Source organism: Pelophylax lessonae, assembly GCF_965119305.1.
Source record: "Pelophylax lessonae genome assembly, chromosome: 1".
NCBI lineage: Eukaryota > Metazoa > Chordata > Amphibia > Anura > Ranidae > Pelophylax > Pelophylax lessonae.
The window spans coordinates 557,598,407-557,620,471 of NC_138768.1; the positions used below are offsets into that span (position 1 = coordinate 557,598,407).

At 43.0% G+C, this 22,065-nt stretch overlaps 1 protein-coding gene across 1 annotated transcript in view; it reads right to left on the minus strand.

Annotated features, from left to right (window-relative positions):
• Window positions 1–3,470: 3,470 nt before the first annotated feature.
• Window positions 3,471–22,065, minus strand: part of LOC309553041 (beta-1,4-galactosyltransferase 1-like) — a 212,855-nt gene continuing 194,260 nt past the window's right edge. The window contains exons 6-7 of the mRNA XM_082253940.1: window positions 6,160–6,264; window positions 3,471–3,934 (exon numbers count right to left, since the gene is read on the minus strand). Coding sequence (XP_082110066.1) covers window positions 3,790–3,934; window positions 6,160–6,264 — 250 coding nt within the window. The 3' untranslated portion in view covers window positions 3,471–3,789. The remainder of the gene's footprint in view (window positions 3,935–6,159; window positions 6,265–22,065) is intronic.

A 22,065-nucleotide genomic window follows, 5' to 3' on the forward strand; every position in this document is an offset into this window, starting at 1 on the left:
TAATTCAGCCATACATCCTAAAGTGAGACCAACTTTATTGGCCATGCTTCCAGGTGTTCATCTGCATTTTTCTCTTTGATACTTTTACAGCATCCCTGCAAACTATTTTTACATTTTAGTAACTATGAAGGGGATGATGTCTTTGATCTTCTGCATATCAGCTAGATTGATATCTAAGTTCAGTATCCCCTACATACATAATAATGCATCATTCTTGATGTGGGGGAGGGTGTTAACAAAATTATCCACCTCAGGTGTAAGATATGCTAGATACGCCATTGTATATTAGCCTTGAAATGGACTAGAATCAATTATCAAGAGTCACCCCCTCATAGACTTCTATGGGGTTTGGTCTTAAGTTTGCTATTTTTAGACTTTGCAACGGGTTCATGAATGCCCCATGAACCAAACCCAGATACATTCACTCATTCTTAGCTAATGACATTGCCGACATATACTTCATGCGATTGGATCCTCAAATGCACACTTCTACTGGTCCCTTTATAGTCATATTTCACATTACAGCAGTTGCCATAAAGACAGTGTAAAATAGTTTTCATGTCTTTTTTGGTCTAAGTAATGCACTCATCCTGAGCTACATTCAGCTTACACAGCAAAAATGTTATGGTCTTTCCTTTTACTATTTCATGAGGATTCAAGATGACCAAAAATGGCCCCAATCTTTTGGACAGGTTTTTGTTCCACAAATCTAATTATTCTGTCATCATATTTTAGTTAATAAAGAATGACCTGGTAATACTCCTTCATAACACATTTTTTAACAAGTTTCCACACAGCCATCTCATATTTTTTTCACCATTTGTAAACACTGCCCTTTTTTATATGGCTTTTTTAACAGTATTCATCATAACTATCTGTTCTCAATAAATTATTCTATTTATTTGAATAAGTGAATAAATCTCCCGGTCTGCAAATTCAACATGCTGTTGGTGAGCTTAATCACTTTAAAACGCTCATCTACATCACCAGAAGGGAGGGATGGGATTGTCCATCATGGTGCCCAGGGGGAGCTACTACTATTGGGTAGCACCGTCTTTACACTGTTCACTTCAGTTCTTTTGTTCAAATGTTGTCTATGTTATACTTTGACCAAGTACATGCTAGAGTGTTTTTTCTTAAATGAGTGGTTTGGGTCACACTTATGTTTTTACTGTATTCCCTCTTTTGCTTTATACCATGGAAATTATGTTGGCATGCTCTGTAACCACCTATTCTAGCATGTTTTGTACTTGGTGCATTTATGTTCAATAAATGAAAAAAAACTTGAAGTAATCTATCACCAATCTGATTTCCTGTTTTTAAATTATGACATCCTAGAAAATATTTAAACAATATTTAACCATAAACCTAAAATTGGCACAAAGTCTACTGGCCTAACTTATCAGCTCATGAAATCATTTCTACTAAATCTGCCTTTTAATGAGCACAACAACATCAATAACAACAACATCAATATATAATTGCCTTTAATGTATTGCACAAACTTTTTCTTCACGTCTACCAGATAATTTTTCCTTTTAAGGCGGCAAAATTCCTATGGGGTTACTTTTAACAAACTGCAATTTATACTCTGATGCTTCTAAACTTACACTAGAAAAAGGTTTGCTTCCCACAATTTTTTCCTTAAAGCTTCAATACAAATCCCCCATGTGTTAGTTTTCCCCATGTCTTTTGTTATGTTTTGCATTATACTGTATATTAAATTAAGTCACTCAGGCTTATTAGTTAAATATCAGAACTTTCTGCTTCCCCACAGGGGTCTATTTGTATCAACAGATCATAACAGTAGTACATTGTTTTTACAAGTCATAGAGATTTTAGTTTTATACATACTGCACCATTTCTTTAATTACTGCATCCTGAAAAGTCTAAACTAAAAAACAAGATACCGCTTAGGTGTGGTATGTAATAATTTACTCACTGGTGCTGACCGCGGCTCTCTGCCGCAGTGACATAGAAATGAGAAGAAAAAGAGTAAAAGTGCAGAGCTAAAATATAATGTCTAAAAATTATAAAAAGTCTATATCCACAGAAGTCAATGTAAGATGTTCAGAGGAGGTAATGATACTATAGTTCAGCTACATATCATGAGCGTGAAGAGAACACCACCAACACCCGTTCATACTGCCTCTTACCCTCCAGTTTAGACCCTCATATCTCCAGTATCAATACTCCCTCTCCAGGTTTCTCAAATGTCTCCACAAAGGCTTCATAAATTTGTATTCTTAAAGAGAAACCCCACAGGAATTAACAACAGCAACATACAAAGTTAGGTTATTTCATCAGAGGACATTGTTCACCTCCTTAAAATCCCCTTTTCTGTGTTTGATGAATGGCACAGGCCAGCAAGGAGTCTTTACCATTGGGTTATAGTGCCAACCCTGCTAATTGTTGCTGGTGAAGCAAATCAGCTGCAGGCTCTAATTGTTTAATAAATAGCCATTTATTAGAAAGATGAGGTAACAAGGAAATGCAGAACCACCCTACCTCCACTCTGTGCTTAGGACGCCTTTCTTCCTAGTGCTCTCACCATCCCCATTGTAGGCATCATGTTTGATTTTATCCTTTACCTAGCACAGCAGATTTGTATTTGTTCATAGAAATTAGAAGAAAACTGGTCGCACACCACAGTTGTAATCCAATAAAATGTCAGTTTTATCCGTAAAACATCCATAATCCAATAAAATGGGTTACAATTAAAAGAAACATGTCAACTGTAGCCAATCCTGGGCTATTGTCTCATGTTTGAAGAATAAAGGACGTTTTATTCGATTACAACTTCTCATTTGCGTGAATAGTCTGTTTGAAAGATTTTCAGGAAAATAATCATAACATGACCTAGTAGCAGGCACCAATAGGTGTCTATACATACATTTAGGCTGGCCACAGATGGATGGAAAACTGACCAGTTGAGCAAGGACTGGACAAATTCTGATCCATCTATGGCTATTCCCACAGGGAAGTCAATCTACTGATTGAACAGGAATGTTGGAAAATTTTTGTTAAATTAGTAGATGCAGCCAATTGGCTGCAGTGCTAATCCATTTATTCTGACAGCACATGAGTCCCGCAGAAGTTGATGGCTTGCCATGCCATTACGATTCTTTTGCTCCAGTACTTTTTGTGTCAATGACCTGGAAAGTACAAAAATTTAAAATCGTCTAATTGTCATTTTGCTGCATGTTCAACGTCCGTAACTTAGAAAGCCAGAGAGAGACAGGCAACTATCACATACTTCCCATGATAGTTGACTATGGTTTACAATGACAGTTTCCCTTATTAGATCAGGACCCCGTTTCCCCTGTAAGTTTAAAGTAAGAAAATGTACAGCTCCTATGAGGAGAAAATATAGAATAAATACTTACCTACCCTTTATGTTCAACAACGTAGAGCATGGCACTATCCTTCTGGCAAGATTCCTGAGGAAAGATGGATGGAAAGAGGAAATGTGGGAGCCTGCCCACTTATATATAAATTGAATTAAAGCCTCAAGGGTGCCTCGGGCATGCTGCTGTACTATCAATTACTCTCTAGTTTTAACATAACTTTTGATTCTTTAGAAACTATTAGAATGCATTATAACATTTCTTGTGCTGGTAATGATTTCTCTTGGTCCTGATTCTATGACTTTTTGTTTCTATAAAATACTCAATGCAGGTTATCAATAAGTGTACTGTGTTCACTGAATTTTACTTTCTTTTTTTTCAACTTGACCTAGGTGCAATACAACAATGCATCCTTAGTATATGCTGTAAAGATCACATTCTTCTAGTTGATGGATTCCTCTGGCCACCCAATGTCAACCGTTGCTTTAGTATAAAGTCTATGCTTTGTAATACTGATGATTGTGTAGTTTAGTGAACTCAGTCCATCTCTGTGCATTCGCTCTCCAGCTTTTTTTATCAGAGGTATACTGGTTGAAAGGAGAAAAGAGAAGAAAATCATATAGGTGCTGCTGTGATGATAAATCAAATGTCATGCCTTCTGATCTCTTTTCTATACAACAAAATTGTATCTCTTTTCTATACAACAAAATTGTATCTCTTTTCTATACAACAAAATGTTTATTGTCAAACATTTTAAAAAAAAAGATGAAAATCAGTGGATAACATTGATGTGCTATTAAATCTGTGGTATAGTTTAACCATTGCTGACATGTATCAAGCAATCATTCCAACACAATAAGCCATGCAATCTATGAGTCATGGGCACTAATCACAACCACACAGGACTGAGAGGTTGAATCAAGTGGACTGTTAATGGGACAAGTCCTATCATTGTTAGGATACATGTATGGAGTGTCTAGGTTAAATAAGGTGATTAAGCTATGGCGCCTAGGGAAATTGGAGTGGTGATTTTTTTTTTCTTTTTTTGGACAGTGAACTTGTTTTTTAAAGCCAATGGGAAAACATAGTGTAATTGCTAGGCATCTAATATTTCAAAAAGGGGGTCATCAAGGATATTGTCATGTTTCTCTCTTACAGGTTTAATATAAACTTATAGATTTTATGTGTATTTAAAGAATTTAATCCAAGTAAGCAGTTTGGCTTTATACATTATTAAGATAGGGTCTACACTGTAGTAATAAACAAAAGCTAAAATATTACTATAGGCCAAACCGTTTTTTTTTTTTTTTTTCAGGAAGTGAGGATTATAACCCGTCAGATTTTTTTTTCGCCATCTGTGTCCCATTGCAAAGATTTCTCTTCACTTCCTGTCTCATAGCTAAAACAGAAAGTGAGAGGAAATTCCTGCAAATAAGGGATTCCCTGGGGACCCCCAGGTCACCAGAACTAGTGTCCCCAGTGGACGATTTCCCCTCTATTACTTTTCTGGGGACAACCCAAAATTTGGGGTTTTCTTTTACTTTCACAATCATAACGGTAATCAGGACAAATGGAAAAGGAGAATCTCCCTAACGGGGGGCACAGACAGCAATAAAAACAGATAGAAGTCTAATCCTTCTCAACTCTATCCAATGAAAAAAAAAACAATTTTTGCCTTTAGTTTGCCCTTAGTTATACTGAAGTAAATGAATTACCAGACTTTATTGCAAACAGCGTTTTGGAATTCTCAATTATATTTGGCAACATACAAAATTTAGGATTTATTTTCCTTCAAATAATTGAATATAGAGGTGGATTTTTGAAAAGCAAGGTCTGAGAAGATTTTTTCTGGGTAATAATATTTTTACTTGTAAGTTGTTGATTTTTTTTGCTGAAAAATAGACCAAGCTGAGACTGTGGTCTATGGAGAAATGTATAGGAATGATTCAAATTCATGACATGGATGTATCCATGAGACTCACCTTTAAGCATAGAGAAAAAAAAAATAATGTTTATTTGAAGATACAGAGTTATTATTTCATATTTTATTTTTATCAGATATAGTTGTGCACAGCAAACAAATAACTGTTTGTTGTTGATGTCTACTGGTGAATGGACACACTGGATGCCTTTGCTGCCAATGTGCTATGAGCTGGAAGTCCACTGTGCCCCCAAGTACCTTTAAGGAGGGTTGGACTCCCTCCAGGCTCACCTGCCCCCTATCTATTCATTAGAGTGCATGTGCTTCCACTGTGGAGAATCTCATAGATTTCAGGAGTTAGAACTGCAGGTAATACAGGGTGCCGTGAAGTGGCCCTGCAGCTTACACATGCATTTGCAAATGTGTGCTAACTAAACCCCTGTTTTTAATCCATACTGTTGGACAGGTTAATTCAATTGGTTAGCAAACTGGTTAGTGAATTGAGCTGGGAATTAATTGTTTCTGTTTCACATAGTTGTGCACAGATGTAGAAACTGCCTTTTTAGGTATAGGCAAAGCTACCACCCTGGAACACACTGCAGGCTTCCCGCCTTTGTTTCTTGAATTCCTCACCTTAGGCAGATGTCCTCTCTCCTCCTAGCAGCCAGCTTAGTGGAGAGGGCTACATCTATAGAGCATTGAGACAATGTGCTACTTTAGCTAGGATCAACTTACTTTAAATCATTGATAAAACCTTGGACTGTTTTTTACCTACTGCTGAGTCTCTTTATGTGCCTGGAGCTATTTGTAATGAATGCTTTGCAATTACCACACAAATGTAAGATTTAAATGCAATTTAAGAGTCACGCATTCCTTTCTCTTCTCACATACCTTTTTGGATTGCGCTCATTGCCTGAATCTCTATTATGAAGAATCGCTTTTGCTCTTGAAATCTTTGAATCAGGACGTTCTATTTTCATTTTAGCAGCAATCACCCTTCATGAAAGAAAATTGCAAAATGTAGGTTATGACTTCATCTTAAAGTCAACTTAGTCAACCTTATCCATCAAACAGTGTGAGACGTGTTAGTTGTATATTATAAAACACTTGCAGGTGGCAGGCATCGGCTGCTCTTTCACCTCTTTGCCCCCTTTTTCTTCCATTACACAGTGCTGTGAGACTGGAACATAGCAACTATATTAGTGGAAGTATCATGAAGCAGCTATTCCTGTTCTTAGACCCAGCACACTGAGAGTTCCAGTTACATGGTTGGAAGTGCTTTGCTGCTTCTAATCAGGATTTATACGCTGAATTTTTTTTATTGATTGCATAATTACAATAACTTTTACTAATAACTGTGACTGTGAGGTGTCTACATCACCGGGTAGCAGCGTGGACACTTCCCATTGTCCATCAGTCCTGGAGACTCCAGCTACAGCATGGTAATGATATGAGGGGTGCTGACAAGACTGATCATTGGTGGGCCCAGACTACAGTGCTGCAACATGAGTCTTCACCAGCAGAAGAGGCATCTGCAAGGGACACATGATGGATTGAGTGGAGTGAAAAAAAAAAGGGGGCTTTGCAGGGATTTTTTTTCTACTCGTGAATGGATAAGAGGGGGTAAATGTTGACTTTGGGGGGAGATCTTTGTTGGATTATTCCGAGCCAGTAGCTGTTGTTTCAAGATAACAGTGGTGCATATTAGGGTATTATTTTATATGTCTCATGCACAGAATGCATTACGCTAAAAAACCTTCACCCTTTACAGATACTTTAAATTAAAAAACCTTCTGTGATCAGCTCCCTCTCACCCCATCCCCTTCAAATACTAACCCAAGCTTGATCTCGATCAAGTACTTTACCCAAAAGCAGCAGCACTGCTCCCTCTCTCCTCACTGGACATGGAGACAGCAGTGGGAGCCTTTCGCTCCTGCTGCTGTCAATCAAATCCAGTGATGAGGGAGCAGGGGGTGGGTCTGAGCCAAGCTGTGTGTGTGTCAATAGTTGCACACATCTGGCCTCAGTATCAAACTCGCATGAGAGCCCCCAGAGCAAGTAGCTTGCTATGGGGGCACTCAGAAAAGAGGATGAACCAGGGGTGCTAGCAGGGGACCCCAGAAGAGAAGGATTAGGGATGATGTGTGCAAAACCACTGCACAGAGCAGGTAAGTATGGCATGTTTCTTATTTAAAAAAGGTTGTATCTTTACAATCACTTTACATTTTTAAATGTGTATACTGTATTAGACAGTAGTGATGGACGAACATCAGCCGGGGCGGTTCGCGAACGTTAGCCGCAATCTTTCTTAAATGTTCGCCAACCGCAAGTTCACGGCGGGCCCCATTGACTTTAATGGGAGGCGAACTTTAAAAACCTTTAGGTCATATTTGCAGCCACAAATTACTTACTAGCTGTGCACAAATAGTCCCACCACATGGACATTGTCATTACAGAAGTATTGCTATTGGAAAAGTTGCCCTAAATTTCTTTTTTTTTTTTTTTTTTTACAGCAAAAAAATTTATTTTTTTATTCCTAAATCAGCCAGAATTGACAGCAGTCGGTAAATACATGTCAAATGCATATAGGGTCCATTCACACGTCTGTAAAATGGGTCCGCATCCCTTCCACAATTTTGCGGAATGTTTACAGACCCATTGATTTTCAATTCCAGTCTGAAAAATGAGGCATTCACAAGATAAAGAAGTAAGTGTCGGCCAGTACAGGCCCCAAAAATTAGCCAACAGGCGTTCACCTGACAGCAAAGAACGTTGTATTCTGTGGCTGAAGGTACATTAGGCATTCACAGGATACAGAAGTAAGTATCGCCCATTCCAGGCCCCAAAAATTAGCCCACATGCGTTTACCTGACAGCTAAGAACGTTTTATTCTGTGGCTGAAGGTACATTAGGCATTCACAGGATACAGAAGTAAGTGTCGGCCAGTACAGGCCCCAAAAATTAGCCCACATGGGTTTACCTGACAGCTAGTAACGTTGTATTCTGTGGCTGAAGGTACATTTGGCATTCATAGGATACAGAAGTAAGTGTTGGCCAGTACAGGCCCCAGAAATTAGCCCGCATGGGTTTACCTGACAGCTAAGAACGTTGTATTCTGTGGCTGAAGGTACATTAGGCATTCACAGGATACAGAAATAACTGTCGGCCAGTACAGGCCCAAAAAATTAGCCCTCATGCGTTTATCTGACAGCTAAGAACGTTGTATTCTGTGGCTGAAGGTACATTAGGCATTCACAGGATACAGTAGTAATTGTCGGCCATTCCAGGCCCCAAAAATTAGCCCACATGGGTTTACCTGACCGCTAAGAATGTTGTATTCTGTGGCTGAAGGTACATTAGGCATTCACAGGATACAGAAGTAAGTGTCGGCCAGTACAGGCCCCAAAAATTAGCCCACATGTTTTTATCTGACAACTGAGAACGTTGTATTCTGTGGCTGAAGGTACATTAGGCATTCACAGGATATAGAAGTAAGTGTCGGCCAGTACAGGCCCCAAAAATTAGCCCACGTGCGTTTAGTTGACAGCTAAGAATGTTGTATTCTGTGGCTGGAGGTACATTAGGCATTGACAGAAAAAATAATTGTCGGCCATGAAAGGCCCCAAAAATTAGGCATTCAATGGACATGAAATGCCTTTTATGCCATTGTATTTACTGAAGACAAGGACCATGAATTGTTGTGGGTGGATGGCAGTCCGTCAGATATTTGTGGCCTGTCATGAGGAATTGTAATCAAACATGGTCTACTGGTCACATGTGTTGAATTCCTCAGAGATCCATGCCTCATTAAATTTTATAAATGTGAGGTAGTCAACACTGTCATGAGCTAGGCGAGTGCGCTTATCGGTCACGATCCCCCCTGCTGCGCTGAACGTCCTTTTCAGACAGGACACTGGACGGGGGGCAAGCCAACAGTTCCATTGCAAATTGTGCAAGCTCTGGCCAGAGGTAAAGCCTGACCACCCAGTAGTCCAGGGGTTCATCACTCCTCAGACATCCACAACAGCCATTAACCCGATGTAGTCGGACACCTGTTGATCTAGGCATTCCCTGATGCTGGATCCGGAGTACAGCTGTCGATAGGTCGGCGGAAAGAATGATTTCATATCTGAAGTGAACAACACATGTTCAAACCGCCCTCTTCTTGCATGCGCTGTTGGATTGCTACCCACAACTGTGAGTAGAAATTCCTCTGCCAGCGCACGCGAAAGCAGAATGCAGCATTTCTTGAAGCAAGGCCTGGAAGTGCTGCATTCTGAACTCCCTCTTTGATGGTGGTAACATTTCCACCATTTTTTGTTTGTACCGGGGGTCAAAGTATGTTACCACCCAGTACTGGTCCTTGCCCTATATGCTTTTTATACGGGGTCCCCCTTAAAACACTGGAGCATGAAGGCCCCCATTCGCATTAAACTGGAAGCGGTGTAGTGGCCTGGCTCATCATCCAGGTAGTGGCTCATCATCCAGGATAATGTCGTCCTCGTTCTCCTTCCCCCATTCCCCCCATCCATGGACAACACCAGAGATCCCTGAAAGGTTTAAAGCATGCTCTTCTTGCTCTTCCTCATCCTCTCTGGCACCATCCTCCTCTGACTCCTCTTCAGACTCCTGTTGTTGATTTGTCTCAGATGGAGTAGCACCCCCTGGGAATTCATCCAACATTGCGACTTCCTCATCTTCCTGCTCCTGCTCCTCGAAGGCTTGATCAATGACACGATGCAATGCACACTCCAGAAAGAAGACGTAAGGTACGATGTCACTGATGGCGCCTGGCCGTGACTGACCAGTTTGGTGATCTCATCAAATAGCCGCAGAAGTCTGGATGCGTCGCGCATGAGCAGCCACTGGCTAGCTGAAAAAAACCCAAGCTCCCCAGAACATGTCCTGCCGCAGAGTTCGTACAGGTAGTCATTAACTGCACATTTCTGCTGGAGCAGCCTATCAAGCATATACAAGGTTGAGTTCCATCGCGTCGGGCAGTCACAAATAAGACGCCTGACGGGCAGGTTGTGTTGCCTATGAATGTCAGCAAGGCGAGCCATGGCTGTGTAAGATCTTCTGAAATGGCCCGAGATTTTCCTGGACCCCAGGGTATTTGGCAAAGAATCGCTGCACGACCAAGTTCAGGACGTGTGCCATGTATGGCACGTGTGTAATTTTGCCCTGTTTCAGCGCGCTCAGCAGATTGGCACTGTTGTCGCACACCACTTTACCAACTGTCAAATTCAGCGGTGTCAGCCACTGATCTGCTTGTGAACTCAAAGCTGAAAGGAGTGCAGGACCAGTGTGGCTCTTGGCTTCCAGGCACAACAGACGCAGCACAGCATGGCAACGTCTCACCTGGCATGGGGAATAGGTTTTGGGGATCTTGGGCGGCACAGCGGAAGAGACGGTAGCAGCGGAATAGGAGGAGTCAGCCGAGGAGGAGAGGGAGGATGGAGTAGGAGGAGGAGGAGAAGAAGAGGCAGGCCTGCATTCAATCCGTGGCGGTACAACCACATCTACACGGGTGCCACGGGTTACATGTTTGACGGTCGTCAGAAGGTTCACCCAGTGGGCAGTAAAAGTTATATACTTTCCCTGCCCATGCTAGACCATGTGTCTGTGGCCAGATGTATCTTGGCACCGACACTGTGTGCCAGAGATACATTCAATTGCCTCTGAACATGGCCATACAGCTCTGGAATGCCCTTCTGCGAGAAATATTTCCTGCCTGGGACCTTCCATTGTGGTGTTCCAATGGCCACAAATTTCCGAAAGGCCTCCGAGTCCACCAGTTGATATGGCAGTAATTGGCGGGCTATCAGTTCCGACAAGCCAGCAGTCAAACATTGGGCAAGAGGGTTATCCGGCATCAACATTTTTTTACGCTCCAACATTTGGGCCACGAAAGCCTGCCTTTTTCCAGAACAACGTGAGGACGGCATGATGGAAGGTGTAGTGGAGGGTAATTGTGAAGAGAGAGGAGAAGGAGAAAAGGCTGGACGGTGAGAGCCTGGAGTGTGGCTTTGTGGGTTCTGATGGTGTTGCTCCCACTGGGCTCGGTGATGGGAGTCCAGGTGCCTTCTTAAGGCGGTCATCCCTAGGTGAGTGTTGGGCTTACGGCGACTTTAGAAAAAGCCCACACTGCGGAGCCATGTGCCGGCGTCCTGGGAGCGCCAGATGTGACCGTACATGGTTGATGGCTCGCTCCTGATACATTAGCAGTCTACTTTGTCCCTCCTGTGCAATGCAAGTTCTACCTTCCTCTCCTCCCTATCTGCTGGTCCGTCTCTCCATCTGAACTCCCCTCCTCTTCCTCTATAGTGGCCACCCACGTGACGTCCATAGACACGTCATCATTCACGTCACCTTCCCCACCACTAACATTCGAGATCTCTGAGTAGGTAGCAACAGCGGGGACCAACCTCCTTGGGCTGATCTGGGTACTGTCATCAGACTGCTGAGTGGCGGCTGTTGCTACCTCCTCTTCGTGATCCAATGCCAAGAATGGCTGCGCATCGCAAATGTCTTGTGATGGTTCGGAAAATAATTCCAGTGACTCAAGCGGAGGGTAGGTGGTGTTTGTGGTGGTGTCTTTGGGGGTGCACACAGCAGAGAGTGAAGACGGTGCAGATAGAGAGGATGAGGAGGGTGCAGAAGATGAAGGCTGAGTGAGCCACTCAACCAAGTCTGATGAGTCCTTTGATGTAATCAAACGCACCTTCTGAAATTTCACACTTTGGCTCCGGCCTACTGCAAAGGCTGCAGATGGCAAAACTATTGTCAGCAGCGGACACATTAAAAAAAGCCCAAACTGCGGAGCCATGTGTCGGCGTCCTGGGAGCGCCAGATGTGACCGTACATGGTTGATGGCTCGCTCCTGATACATTAGCAGTCTGCTTTGTCCCTCCTGTGCAATGTAACCTCCGCCTGCTTCTTCTCCCTATTGCTGGTCCGTCTCTCCCTCTGAACTCCTCTCCTCTTCCTATTTAGTGAAATAAAAAATATAAAAATAAATAATATTTAATAAGGTGCCTTAGTGACAGGATATCAATCCAGTGGCATAAAAAGTCCACAAGTGGATAAAGTGACACAAATCTTCATCTAAAATATATACACTGGAGGTTACCCCGTGGTGGGTGGTAAGGTGAGGTGCTCGGTGACCCCTAAGGTAGGTAGCCAACTCACCAGAAATACCCACCCCACACAGGGGTATAGAGCAGGTATTATAATGAGGATGATGGTCCCTCAAATGGATCCTGGTTCCCTCTGATGATCCTAAGTAATGGATATACCGGAAGATCCCTGTAGGGTTCTGGGGTACACAGGGGCTCCTAAAGAGGATGGCCGGGGTCTTGTGGGGTCCGTATTCATTTTACTAATTATTTGTATTGCACTTTATTTTTACCACATATTTTAGCCCATTGTATTTTATCCATTGCTTTTTATTATTTATTTTTGTGTATTTATATCCATTGTACACATTTTTTTTTGTTTTTACATCACCATTCACATTAATCAATTTTTAGTAGACAGCGCCATTCCCTTACCTCTATTTTTACATTTCTGATATAGCCTTTGGCTATATTTTTGGGAGGCTGCAGCCTACTCACACATCCACTATATATTCCTTAGTGCGGAGACCAATACCTTCACACTTATAAAAGTATACTCAGATAACACCCCGCTTCAATCTGTCGTTTAGGGGGGCCACTGGTCTATCACACCAGTTATAATACTTTTTTAAAAGTGGTTTTGTCACTGTTTGTAGTTGTAGTATTGCTGCAGAAACGCTTACCACACCAGTCACAATGCTGCACAGTGCAGAATACCAATCCACTATAATATGCTTTCTATATTATAAAGTATATTATAAGTGTATTACACCCCTATATAGTGCACTGCACACCAAAGAATAGTACACCTATACCAAATACCAGCCCTTCAAAGGACTTTTGTGGACCTTAACAGAGCGATTTGTGTAACTGACAATCTGTCCCTGGTGCACACAGCAAACCTCTCCCTACACTGACAAACGAGACAGTACACCTATACCAAATACCAGCCCTTAAAAGGACTTTGATGGACCTTAACAGAGCGATTTGTGTCACTGCCAATCTGTCCCTGGTGCACACAGCAAATCTCTCCCTACACTGACAAAAAGCAGAACGTGAAATGGCTGCCAGGTCAGGTCTATTTATAAGGTAGGGGGTATGTCCATGTGCTGAAATGTCTCAATTGGCTGTCCTGTTCCACCTGATGGCTGTGTCATGGGTCAAAGTTCTCCCCAATGTAAACTAATATGGCCACTGCGAACAACGCCATATGTTCTCAAAATCAGCGGACTGCGAACGAGCAAAGTTCGCCGCGAACCGACCGACGGGCAAACCGCAAGGCCGTCCCTATTAGATAGTAAAGAATAGACATGGGCCGAATCGACCCCTAATTTGGTTTGCGGCAGAACTTTCGAACATTGCAAATGCTTGGAACCGAATAACGAACTCTATTGAAGTCTATAGGACCAGAACTGGAATAATCAAAAGTGGTGATTTTGAAGGCTTATATGCAAGTAATTGGGCATAAAAATGGAATGGATGTCCGGGTACTGCCCTGGGGGACATGTATCATTGTAAAAGATTTGTAAAAAAAATAATTAATGAGCAGTAATTTACTGATACTTAAAGTGAAACCATAAAAATAAGAAATACCAATAAATAAATTTCTTTAAATATAGTGCTGGGAGGTCCACTTAGTCTACCAGTAAAGTGGCAAATCTGTACCATGTATAGAACCTGCTGCAGAAATAATGACATTTATAAAGCCAAGAAACAACATTTTCCCTGCAAGATTTCTTTATTTTGTAAACAATGGCTTGGGGAGCCAGTCTGTATGGGGCCAAAATTGTGCACTGGGAACAAGATTACAGATTTTTTGGATAAATTCTGAGGTCTCTTTCGCAGACTCTGGATAGTAGTAACCGGTGCGGAAAAATTGGGCTTTGGGTGTTGGTGGTGCCTTCACACCGTAACCCTATTGAGCAGTGATGGCGAACCTTGGCACCCCAGATGTTTTGGAACTACATTTCCCATAATGCTAATGCACTCTGTAGTGTAGTTGAGCATCATGGGAAATGTAGTTCTAAAATATCTGGGGTGCCAAGGTTCGCCATCACTGCTATAGAGGTACTCTAAATGAAAGCAAGAATTGGCGTTGCTGTCAAAAATTGAAATGATATGCCCCGGTCAAACAGTGGTGGTAAAATTGGGCTTTGGGTGTTGGTGGCGGACAAGTAGGCAGAATAAGCCACTTTGGCAGCTGCGGTGGACTGCGCACCAGTCTCTGCTTGGGAGATGAAGGATGAGGATGGTTTAGTAAGCCAGTCCACCACCTCCCCTGCATGCTGTGGCTAGATAGCATGGGCAAAATCACTAAACAGAAGAAATGATGCCCTGCCTGAGGACAGACCACGTTAACCTTTGCCTGTGGATAAAGATAACGAGTAAAAAATGTATAGCCGTGCTAAATCGGAAATGAAAAAGCAGCAGCTTTACAGTGAGACAACACCAAGCATATATGTAAACAAAAAATAAGCTGCGCTACTGAAAACCAATAATGGGTATTGTGCAATACACCAATATCAATGTATTAAAGAGAACATGTGAATATACCTAAAAAAGTATATATAACAAATGCCAAGTAAACGGCACAAAAATATTATTGAATGAAATTGTGTGAAGTATAGTGACCACTGAAAATAACAAACATGTAAATATTGTGAATAAATCTAAAATAATAAATATACCAGGTGACCAGTGAAACACAAATTATATATATGTGTACTCCTTGTGACCACTAAGGATCGCAAACACATAAATGCTGTGAATGAACAAATAAGAAAATAATGGTCCATAAATAAATAAAGTCCCAAAATCAAATATCCAGAGGTAGGAAGTAAGTGAAGTGGAAGAAGATGAAGATGAAGATGAATACAATCTGATATCACCACAGTGCTCCCACACAAGTGACATGCATGTCTCCTAACCAGAATCTGGTATAAAAAGAGCCTCTAAGGATGGTTCCTCACACAGCCACTCTCTAGGAATCTAGCTGCCCTGAGGACGGGCTATACGAGAGCCGGCCAGCTACTTTGTTTCGCATGTTTTTATCAGTATCATGTGAGTGTTATTTTAAATTGTATTTAATAAATGGTGTACGTTATCACACTATCGAGCCCACTCTTTTCTTTATATGGTGCATTGGAGCTCAATCTTGTGGATTTAACTGGTACCACTTATCCACTTCTGGCCATACATGGGGGTTCGCTGAAGCAAGGATTCCTAGAGAGTGGCTGTGTGAGGAACCATCCTTAGAGGCTCTTTTTTTTTTACCAGATTTTGGTAAGGAGACATGCATGTCACTTGTGTGGGAGCACTGTGGTGATATCAGATTGGATTCATCTTCATTCACTTCACTTACTTCCTACCTCTGGATATTTGATTTTGGGACTTTAGTTATTTATGGACCATTATTTTCTTATTTGTTCATTCACAGCATTTATGTGTTTGCGATCCTTAGTGGTCGCGAGGAGTACACATATATACAATTTGTGTTTCACTGGTCACCTGGTATATTTATTATTTTAGGTTTATTCACAATATTTACATGTTTGTGATTTTCAGTGGTCACTATACTTCACACAATTTCATACATTAATATTTTATGTGACGTTTACTTGGCATTTGTTATATATATTTTTTAGGTATATTCACATGTTCTCTTTAATACACTGAGATTGGTGTATTGCACAATACCCATTATTAGTTTTCAGTAGCGCAGTTTATTTTTTGTTTACACTGTGGATAAAGATGCTGCTGGCCCTCTCACAGTGCCATGGGAACATCTGTCTCTCATTGTTGGCCTCACAGACATGATGCGGGGGGGGGGGGGGGGTGTCATTAACAAAATGTAATAAAAATGGGGAAATGTGTATGTGGATGCTCTTTAATCAATAGAAAGTGGCGCTCGGTGCACTTTAAATTGAGTATTAACTACACAGACACACTTCACTAGCACACTACAACATACTGCAGTAAAACTGCACTGACGTTCTGCAATATACTGAAGTAAAAATGCACTAATACACTGAAATATACTGCCTGGAAATATACTGCGTTAAACATGCAATGATGCACTGAAAAATACTGTGTTAAACGTGCACTAACGCACTGCAATATACTGCGGTAAACCTGCAATAATGCACTGAAATATACTGCGTTAAAGGGGCAGTATTGCGCTGCAGTATACTGCGTTAAACGTGCACTAATGCACTGCAATACAATACGGTAAACCTGTAATAATGCACTGAAATATATTGTGTTATTCGTGCACTAAGACACTGCAATATATTGCATTAAAACTGTAATATTTCACTGCAATATACTGTGGTAAACGTGCAGTAGCACACTGAAATATACTGCAGGAAACCTGCCCAGACAAAATAAAATGACACTAAAGTAAAAATGAACAGTCCCACTACACTCAAACTGCACTATAGCTGGATTCACACTAAACTGACACGCTACACTCACAATAGAATCACAATAGTACACTAAATCACATTAACTTTCTAGTAGCACTGAACAGAGCCCTGTTCAATCTCTCTCCACTAGGGATGGACGAACATCGGCCGGGGCGGTTCGCGAACGCCAGCCGCAAATTTTCTCAAAAGTCCGTGAACCGCGAGTTCGCGGCGGGCCCCATTGACTTTAATGGGAGGCGAACTTTAAAAACCTTTAGGTCATATTTGCAGCCACAAAAGACGTACTAGCTGTGCACAAATAGTCCCAGTACATGGACAATGTCATAACAGAAGTATTGCAATTGAAAAAGTTTACCTAAATTTTTATTTTTATTTTTTACAGCAAACAATATATCTTTTTTTTTCATAAATCAGCCAGAACTGACAGCAGCCGGTAAATACATTGTCTAATACATATAGGGTCCATTCACACATCTGTAAAATGGGTCCGCATCCATTCCACAATTTGGCGGAACCTTTACAGACCCATTGTTTTTAATTTCCAGTCTGAAAAATTTGTCATTCACAGGATAAAGAAGTAAGTGTCGGCCATTCCTGGCCCCAAAAGCTAGCCCACATGCATTTATCTGACAGCTAAGAACGTAGTATTCTGTGGCTGAAGGTACTAATACAAAGGAAGACAAGGGCGCCAAGTCACAGGGGTGAATGTAAAACAAGACAATTTATTGTATCAACTTACATGTAGATAAAGCAAGATCAGCATATGTGATGTCCAAAGGGGGTCTCCACAGTGAAGCCAGATGGTAAGTAGCGGGCTGTGAGGTCCAGGTGACGGTTATGTGTTGAAGGAGCTCACAATCCAGGCACTGTGCTGAAGCCTGCAGATAGCAAAGGCTCCCTGGATGGGCAGCCTCGCTAACGCCGCTTGGTGTCCGGAAACCGGAAGTGGCCGGAAACCGGAAGTGACACAATAGTGTGACACAATAGTGACACAAAAGTATTTTCTTGCACTGGTACATGCCCACTAGATAGCAAAAAGTGGTGAGGGGCTGTGGAGAGATCTTAGGCCTGGTGATCCTACTGGGGGCTACTATGTTTTTGACGCTCCTCAGTCTCCTGTAGATAACTCGAGGGTGCTTCGGTAAAACAGGAGCCAACTTGGGATCCTGCATTAGGATCCCCCAGTGGCGCCTGATGATGCTTTCCATCTGCTTATGGGCGTGGTGGTACTGAGTTATAAACTTGACCTCACCATATTTTATTTATTTATTTTTTATTTCAATTTCTTATCATTTTTCAAGCTCTGATCAGCCATAGAATGGCCATTTTACATCCAGATTCAATAGACACTGATTTATCTTAATCTTAATAATTAATTCTTAATTGATGTATCACTTACTACAGAGTATAAAAACTATACATATATATTTTTATTTTTATTAATTTATGAATTCTTAAATATTATTATTATTATAGACATTATGACATTGTGGTACTTTATATTCACAGCACTACATGCACGTATCATATGCACCTTTGCTGGGATACCACTACAGGGTAAGGTCCCATGACATGCGATAAGAAGCTTTTAGATTAGTGATGCATAGGTGGGGGGTTCCTCCTTAATGGTGGTTTAATATAATAAAATTTTCCCATTCCCATCTTCATTTTTTAAATACATAAATTTAGTTTAAATAGGAGGTGCCATGATCCTGCCTTTTGGTCCATGGCGCCTTCTAATAGCCCACAATGAGGGTCCCACTTTACTCATTCCCCCTTATTCCTAGTTTTCCTTGCTGGTCTGTCACTTTTCAATACACATACAGACCGATTTTAATTGTGGCTGGACCGATCTAATCATTCAATTAGTCCCTTTGTTATGTTTTCTATTTAAGTGCAATTTTGGTGGAGGGGCGGGCCTGCCTGATGAAGGAGGAGGTCCTCCGAAACTACGTTGCGGCCCACCCTCCACGTTCTGTTTAGCATTCTAATCCCTGTCGGTCTCTGTGGAGGAGCCGACAGGTCACTATTGTGTCACTTACGGTTCCGGTTTCCGGCCACTTCCAGTTTCCGGCCACCAGCGGCGTTAGTGAGGCTGCCCATCCAGGGAGCCTTTGCTATCCGCAGGCTTAAGCACAGTGCCTGGATCATGAAGTCCTTCAACACATAACCGTCACCTTGACACGGTCACAGCCTGCTACTTACCATCTGGCTTCACTGTGGAGACCTCCTTTGGACATCACATATGCTGATCTTCTTTTATCTACATGTAAGATGATACAATAAATTGTCTTGTTTTACATTCACCCCTGTGACTTGGCTGGAAGTGCTGCATTCTGACCGCCCTCTGTGATTGTGGTAACATTTCCACCATTTTGTGTTTGTATCGGGGGTCTAAGTACGTTGCCACCCAGTACTGGTCCTTGGCCTTTATGCTTTTTATACGGGGGTCCCCCTTAAAACACTGCAGCATGTAGGCCCCCATTCCCACTAAACTGGAAGCGGTATAGTGGCCTGCTTCCAGCTCATCATCCAGGATAATGTCGTCCTCGTTCTCCTCCCCCCATGCACGGATAACACCAGGGATCCCAGAAAGGTTTAAAGCATGCTCTTCTTGCTTCTCCTCATCCCCCCCAGCACCATCCTCCTCCTCTGACTCCTCTTCAGACGCATGCTGTTGATTTGTCTCAGATGGAGTAGCACCCCCTGGGAATTCATCCAACATTGCGACTTCCTGATCTTCCTGCTCCTGCTCCTTGACGGCTTGATCAATGACATGACGCAATGCACGCTCCAGAAAGAAGGCGTAAGGTATGATGTCACTTATGGCGCCCTGGCCGTGACTGAGGTGAAGAGGTGAAAAAAACCCAAGCTCCCCAGAACCTGTCCTGCCGCAGAGTTCGAACAGGTAGACGTTAACTGCACAATTCTGCTGGAGCAGCCTATCGAGCATATGCAATGTTGAGTTCCATCGCGTCGGGCAGTCACAAATAAGACGCCTGAGGGGCAGGTTGTGTCGCCGCTGAATCTCAGCAAGGCGAGCCATGGCTGTGTAAGATCTTTTGAAATGGCCCGAGATTTTCCTGGCCTGCCGCAAGACGTCCTGGACCCCAGGGTATTCGCCAATAAATCGCTGCACCACCAAGTTCAGGGCGTGTGCCATGCATGGCACGTGTGTTATTTTGCCCTGTTTCAGCGCGCTCAGCAGATTGGCACCGTTGTCGCACACCACTTTACCAACTGTCAAATTGAGCGGTGTCAGCCACTGATCTGCCTGTGAACGCAAAGCTGAAAGGAGTGCAGGACCAGTGTGGCTCTTGGGTTCCATGCAAAACAGACACAGCACAGCATGGCAACGTCTCACCTGCCATGTGGAACAGGTTCTAGGGATCTTGGGCGGCGCAGGAGAAGAGACGGTAGCAGCGGAAAAGGAGGAGTCAGCCGAGGAGGAGAGGGAGGATGGAGGAGGAGGAGAAGAAGAGGCAGGCCTGCTTGCAATCCATGGCGGTACAACTAAAGCTACACGGATGCCACGGGTTACATGCTTAACGGCCGTCAGAAGGTTTACCCAGTGGGCAGTAAAAGTGATATACCTTCCCTGCCCGTGTTTGCTAGACCATGTGTCTGTGGTCGGATGTATCTTGGCACCAACACTGTGTGCCAGAGATATATTCACTTGCCGCTTAACATGGCCATACAGCTCTGGAATGCCCTTTTGCGAGAAATATTTCCTGCCTGGGACCTTCCATTGTGGTGTTCCAATGGCCAGGGCCGGCGCCAGCCATAAGGCAGCCAAGGCGGCCGCCTGAGGGCGCCAGGGGGGGGGCCAAAGCCAGGGGTTTTCTAATAGTTGCTTTTGCTGCAATGGCCGCCCTGCTCGCACCCCTACCCAACCCAGCTTACTATACTGACAGGAGGCGGTGCAGCACAGCCCCGGCCGCGGCCGGGAGTTGTTTAATTCACCCTCTCGTATCTCCGATGATCTGCCTGCTGCGCTCCTCCTCCTCTGCCAGCTGCAGCACAGAGCGGGACTCTAAAACACTTTGAGACCGCCCCTCCCCTCTCTTCAGCCTTCGAGGCGACGATCACTAGAGCATGAAAAAAAACAATCCCTCCCACCTGGGCTGTGGCTCAGAGGGTCAGGAACGCCTCCATTTCAGCAGAATACAGAGCGTGTAGGAAGAGAGGGAGCCCGGGGAGGAGCCTAGAGCCGAGTGAGACCAGGGGGAGGGGCCAAGGCCAGCAGAAAACTCAGGAGGAGCACAATTGGCAGTGGTGTACAGCACAGTCAGAGAATAAAGATTTTGCTTTCCTTCTTCTGTGGAAGGTAAGGCAAGCAAGCTGTGCTGTATAGTATTGTACCAGTCCTGCCTGTGTGCCATGTATGCAATCTCACTCAAACTATCCAATGATGTATGCAATCACTGACCATCCCATGATGTTTGCAATCTCTGACCATCCCATGATGTATGCAATCTCTGACCACCAATGTATGCAATATCTGACCACCCATGTATGCAATCTCTGACCACCCATGTATGCAATCTCTGACCACCCATATATGCAATCTCTGACCATCCCATGATGTATGCAATCTCTGACCAGCCCATGATGTATGCAATCTCTGACCATCCCATGTATGCAATCTCTGACCACCCATGTATGCAATCTCTGACCACCCATGTATGCAATCTCTGACCATCCCATGATGTATGCAATCTCTGACCATCCCATGATGTATGCAATCTCTGACCACCCATGTATGCAATATCTGACCATCCCATGGTGTATGCAATCTCTCACCATCCCATGATGTATGCAATCTCTGACCACCCATGTATGCAATCTCTGACCATCCCCTAATGTATGCAATCTCTGACCAACCATGTATGCAATCTCTGACCACCCATGTATGCAATCTCTGACCATCCCGGGTGCCATGTATGCAATCTCTGACCATCCCGGGTGCCATGTATGCAATCTCTGACCATCCCGGTTAACATGTCTGTGGAAGGTGAGGCAAGCAAGCTGTGCTGTATAGTATTTTACCAGTCCTGCCTGTGTGCCATGTATGCAATCTCACTCTGACCATCCCATGATGTATGCAATCTCTGACCATCCCATGATGTATGCAATCTCTGACCACCCATGTATGCAATCTCTGACCACATATGTATGCAATCTCTGACCATCCCATGATGTATGCAATCTCTAACCATCCCATGGTGTATGCAATCTCTGACCACCCATGTATG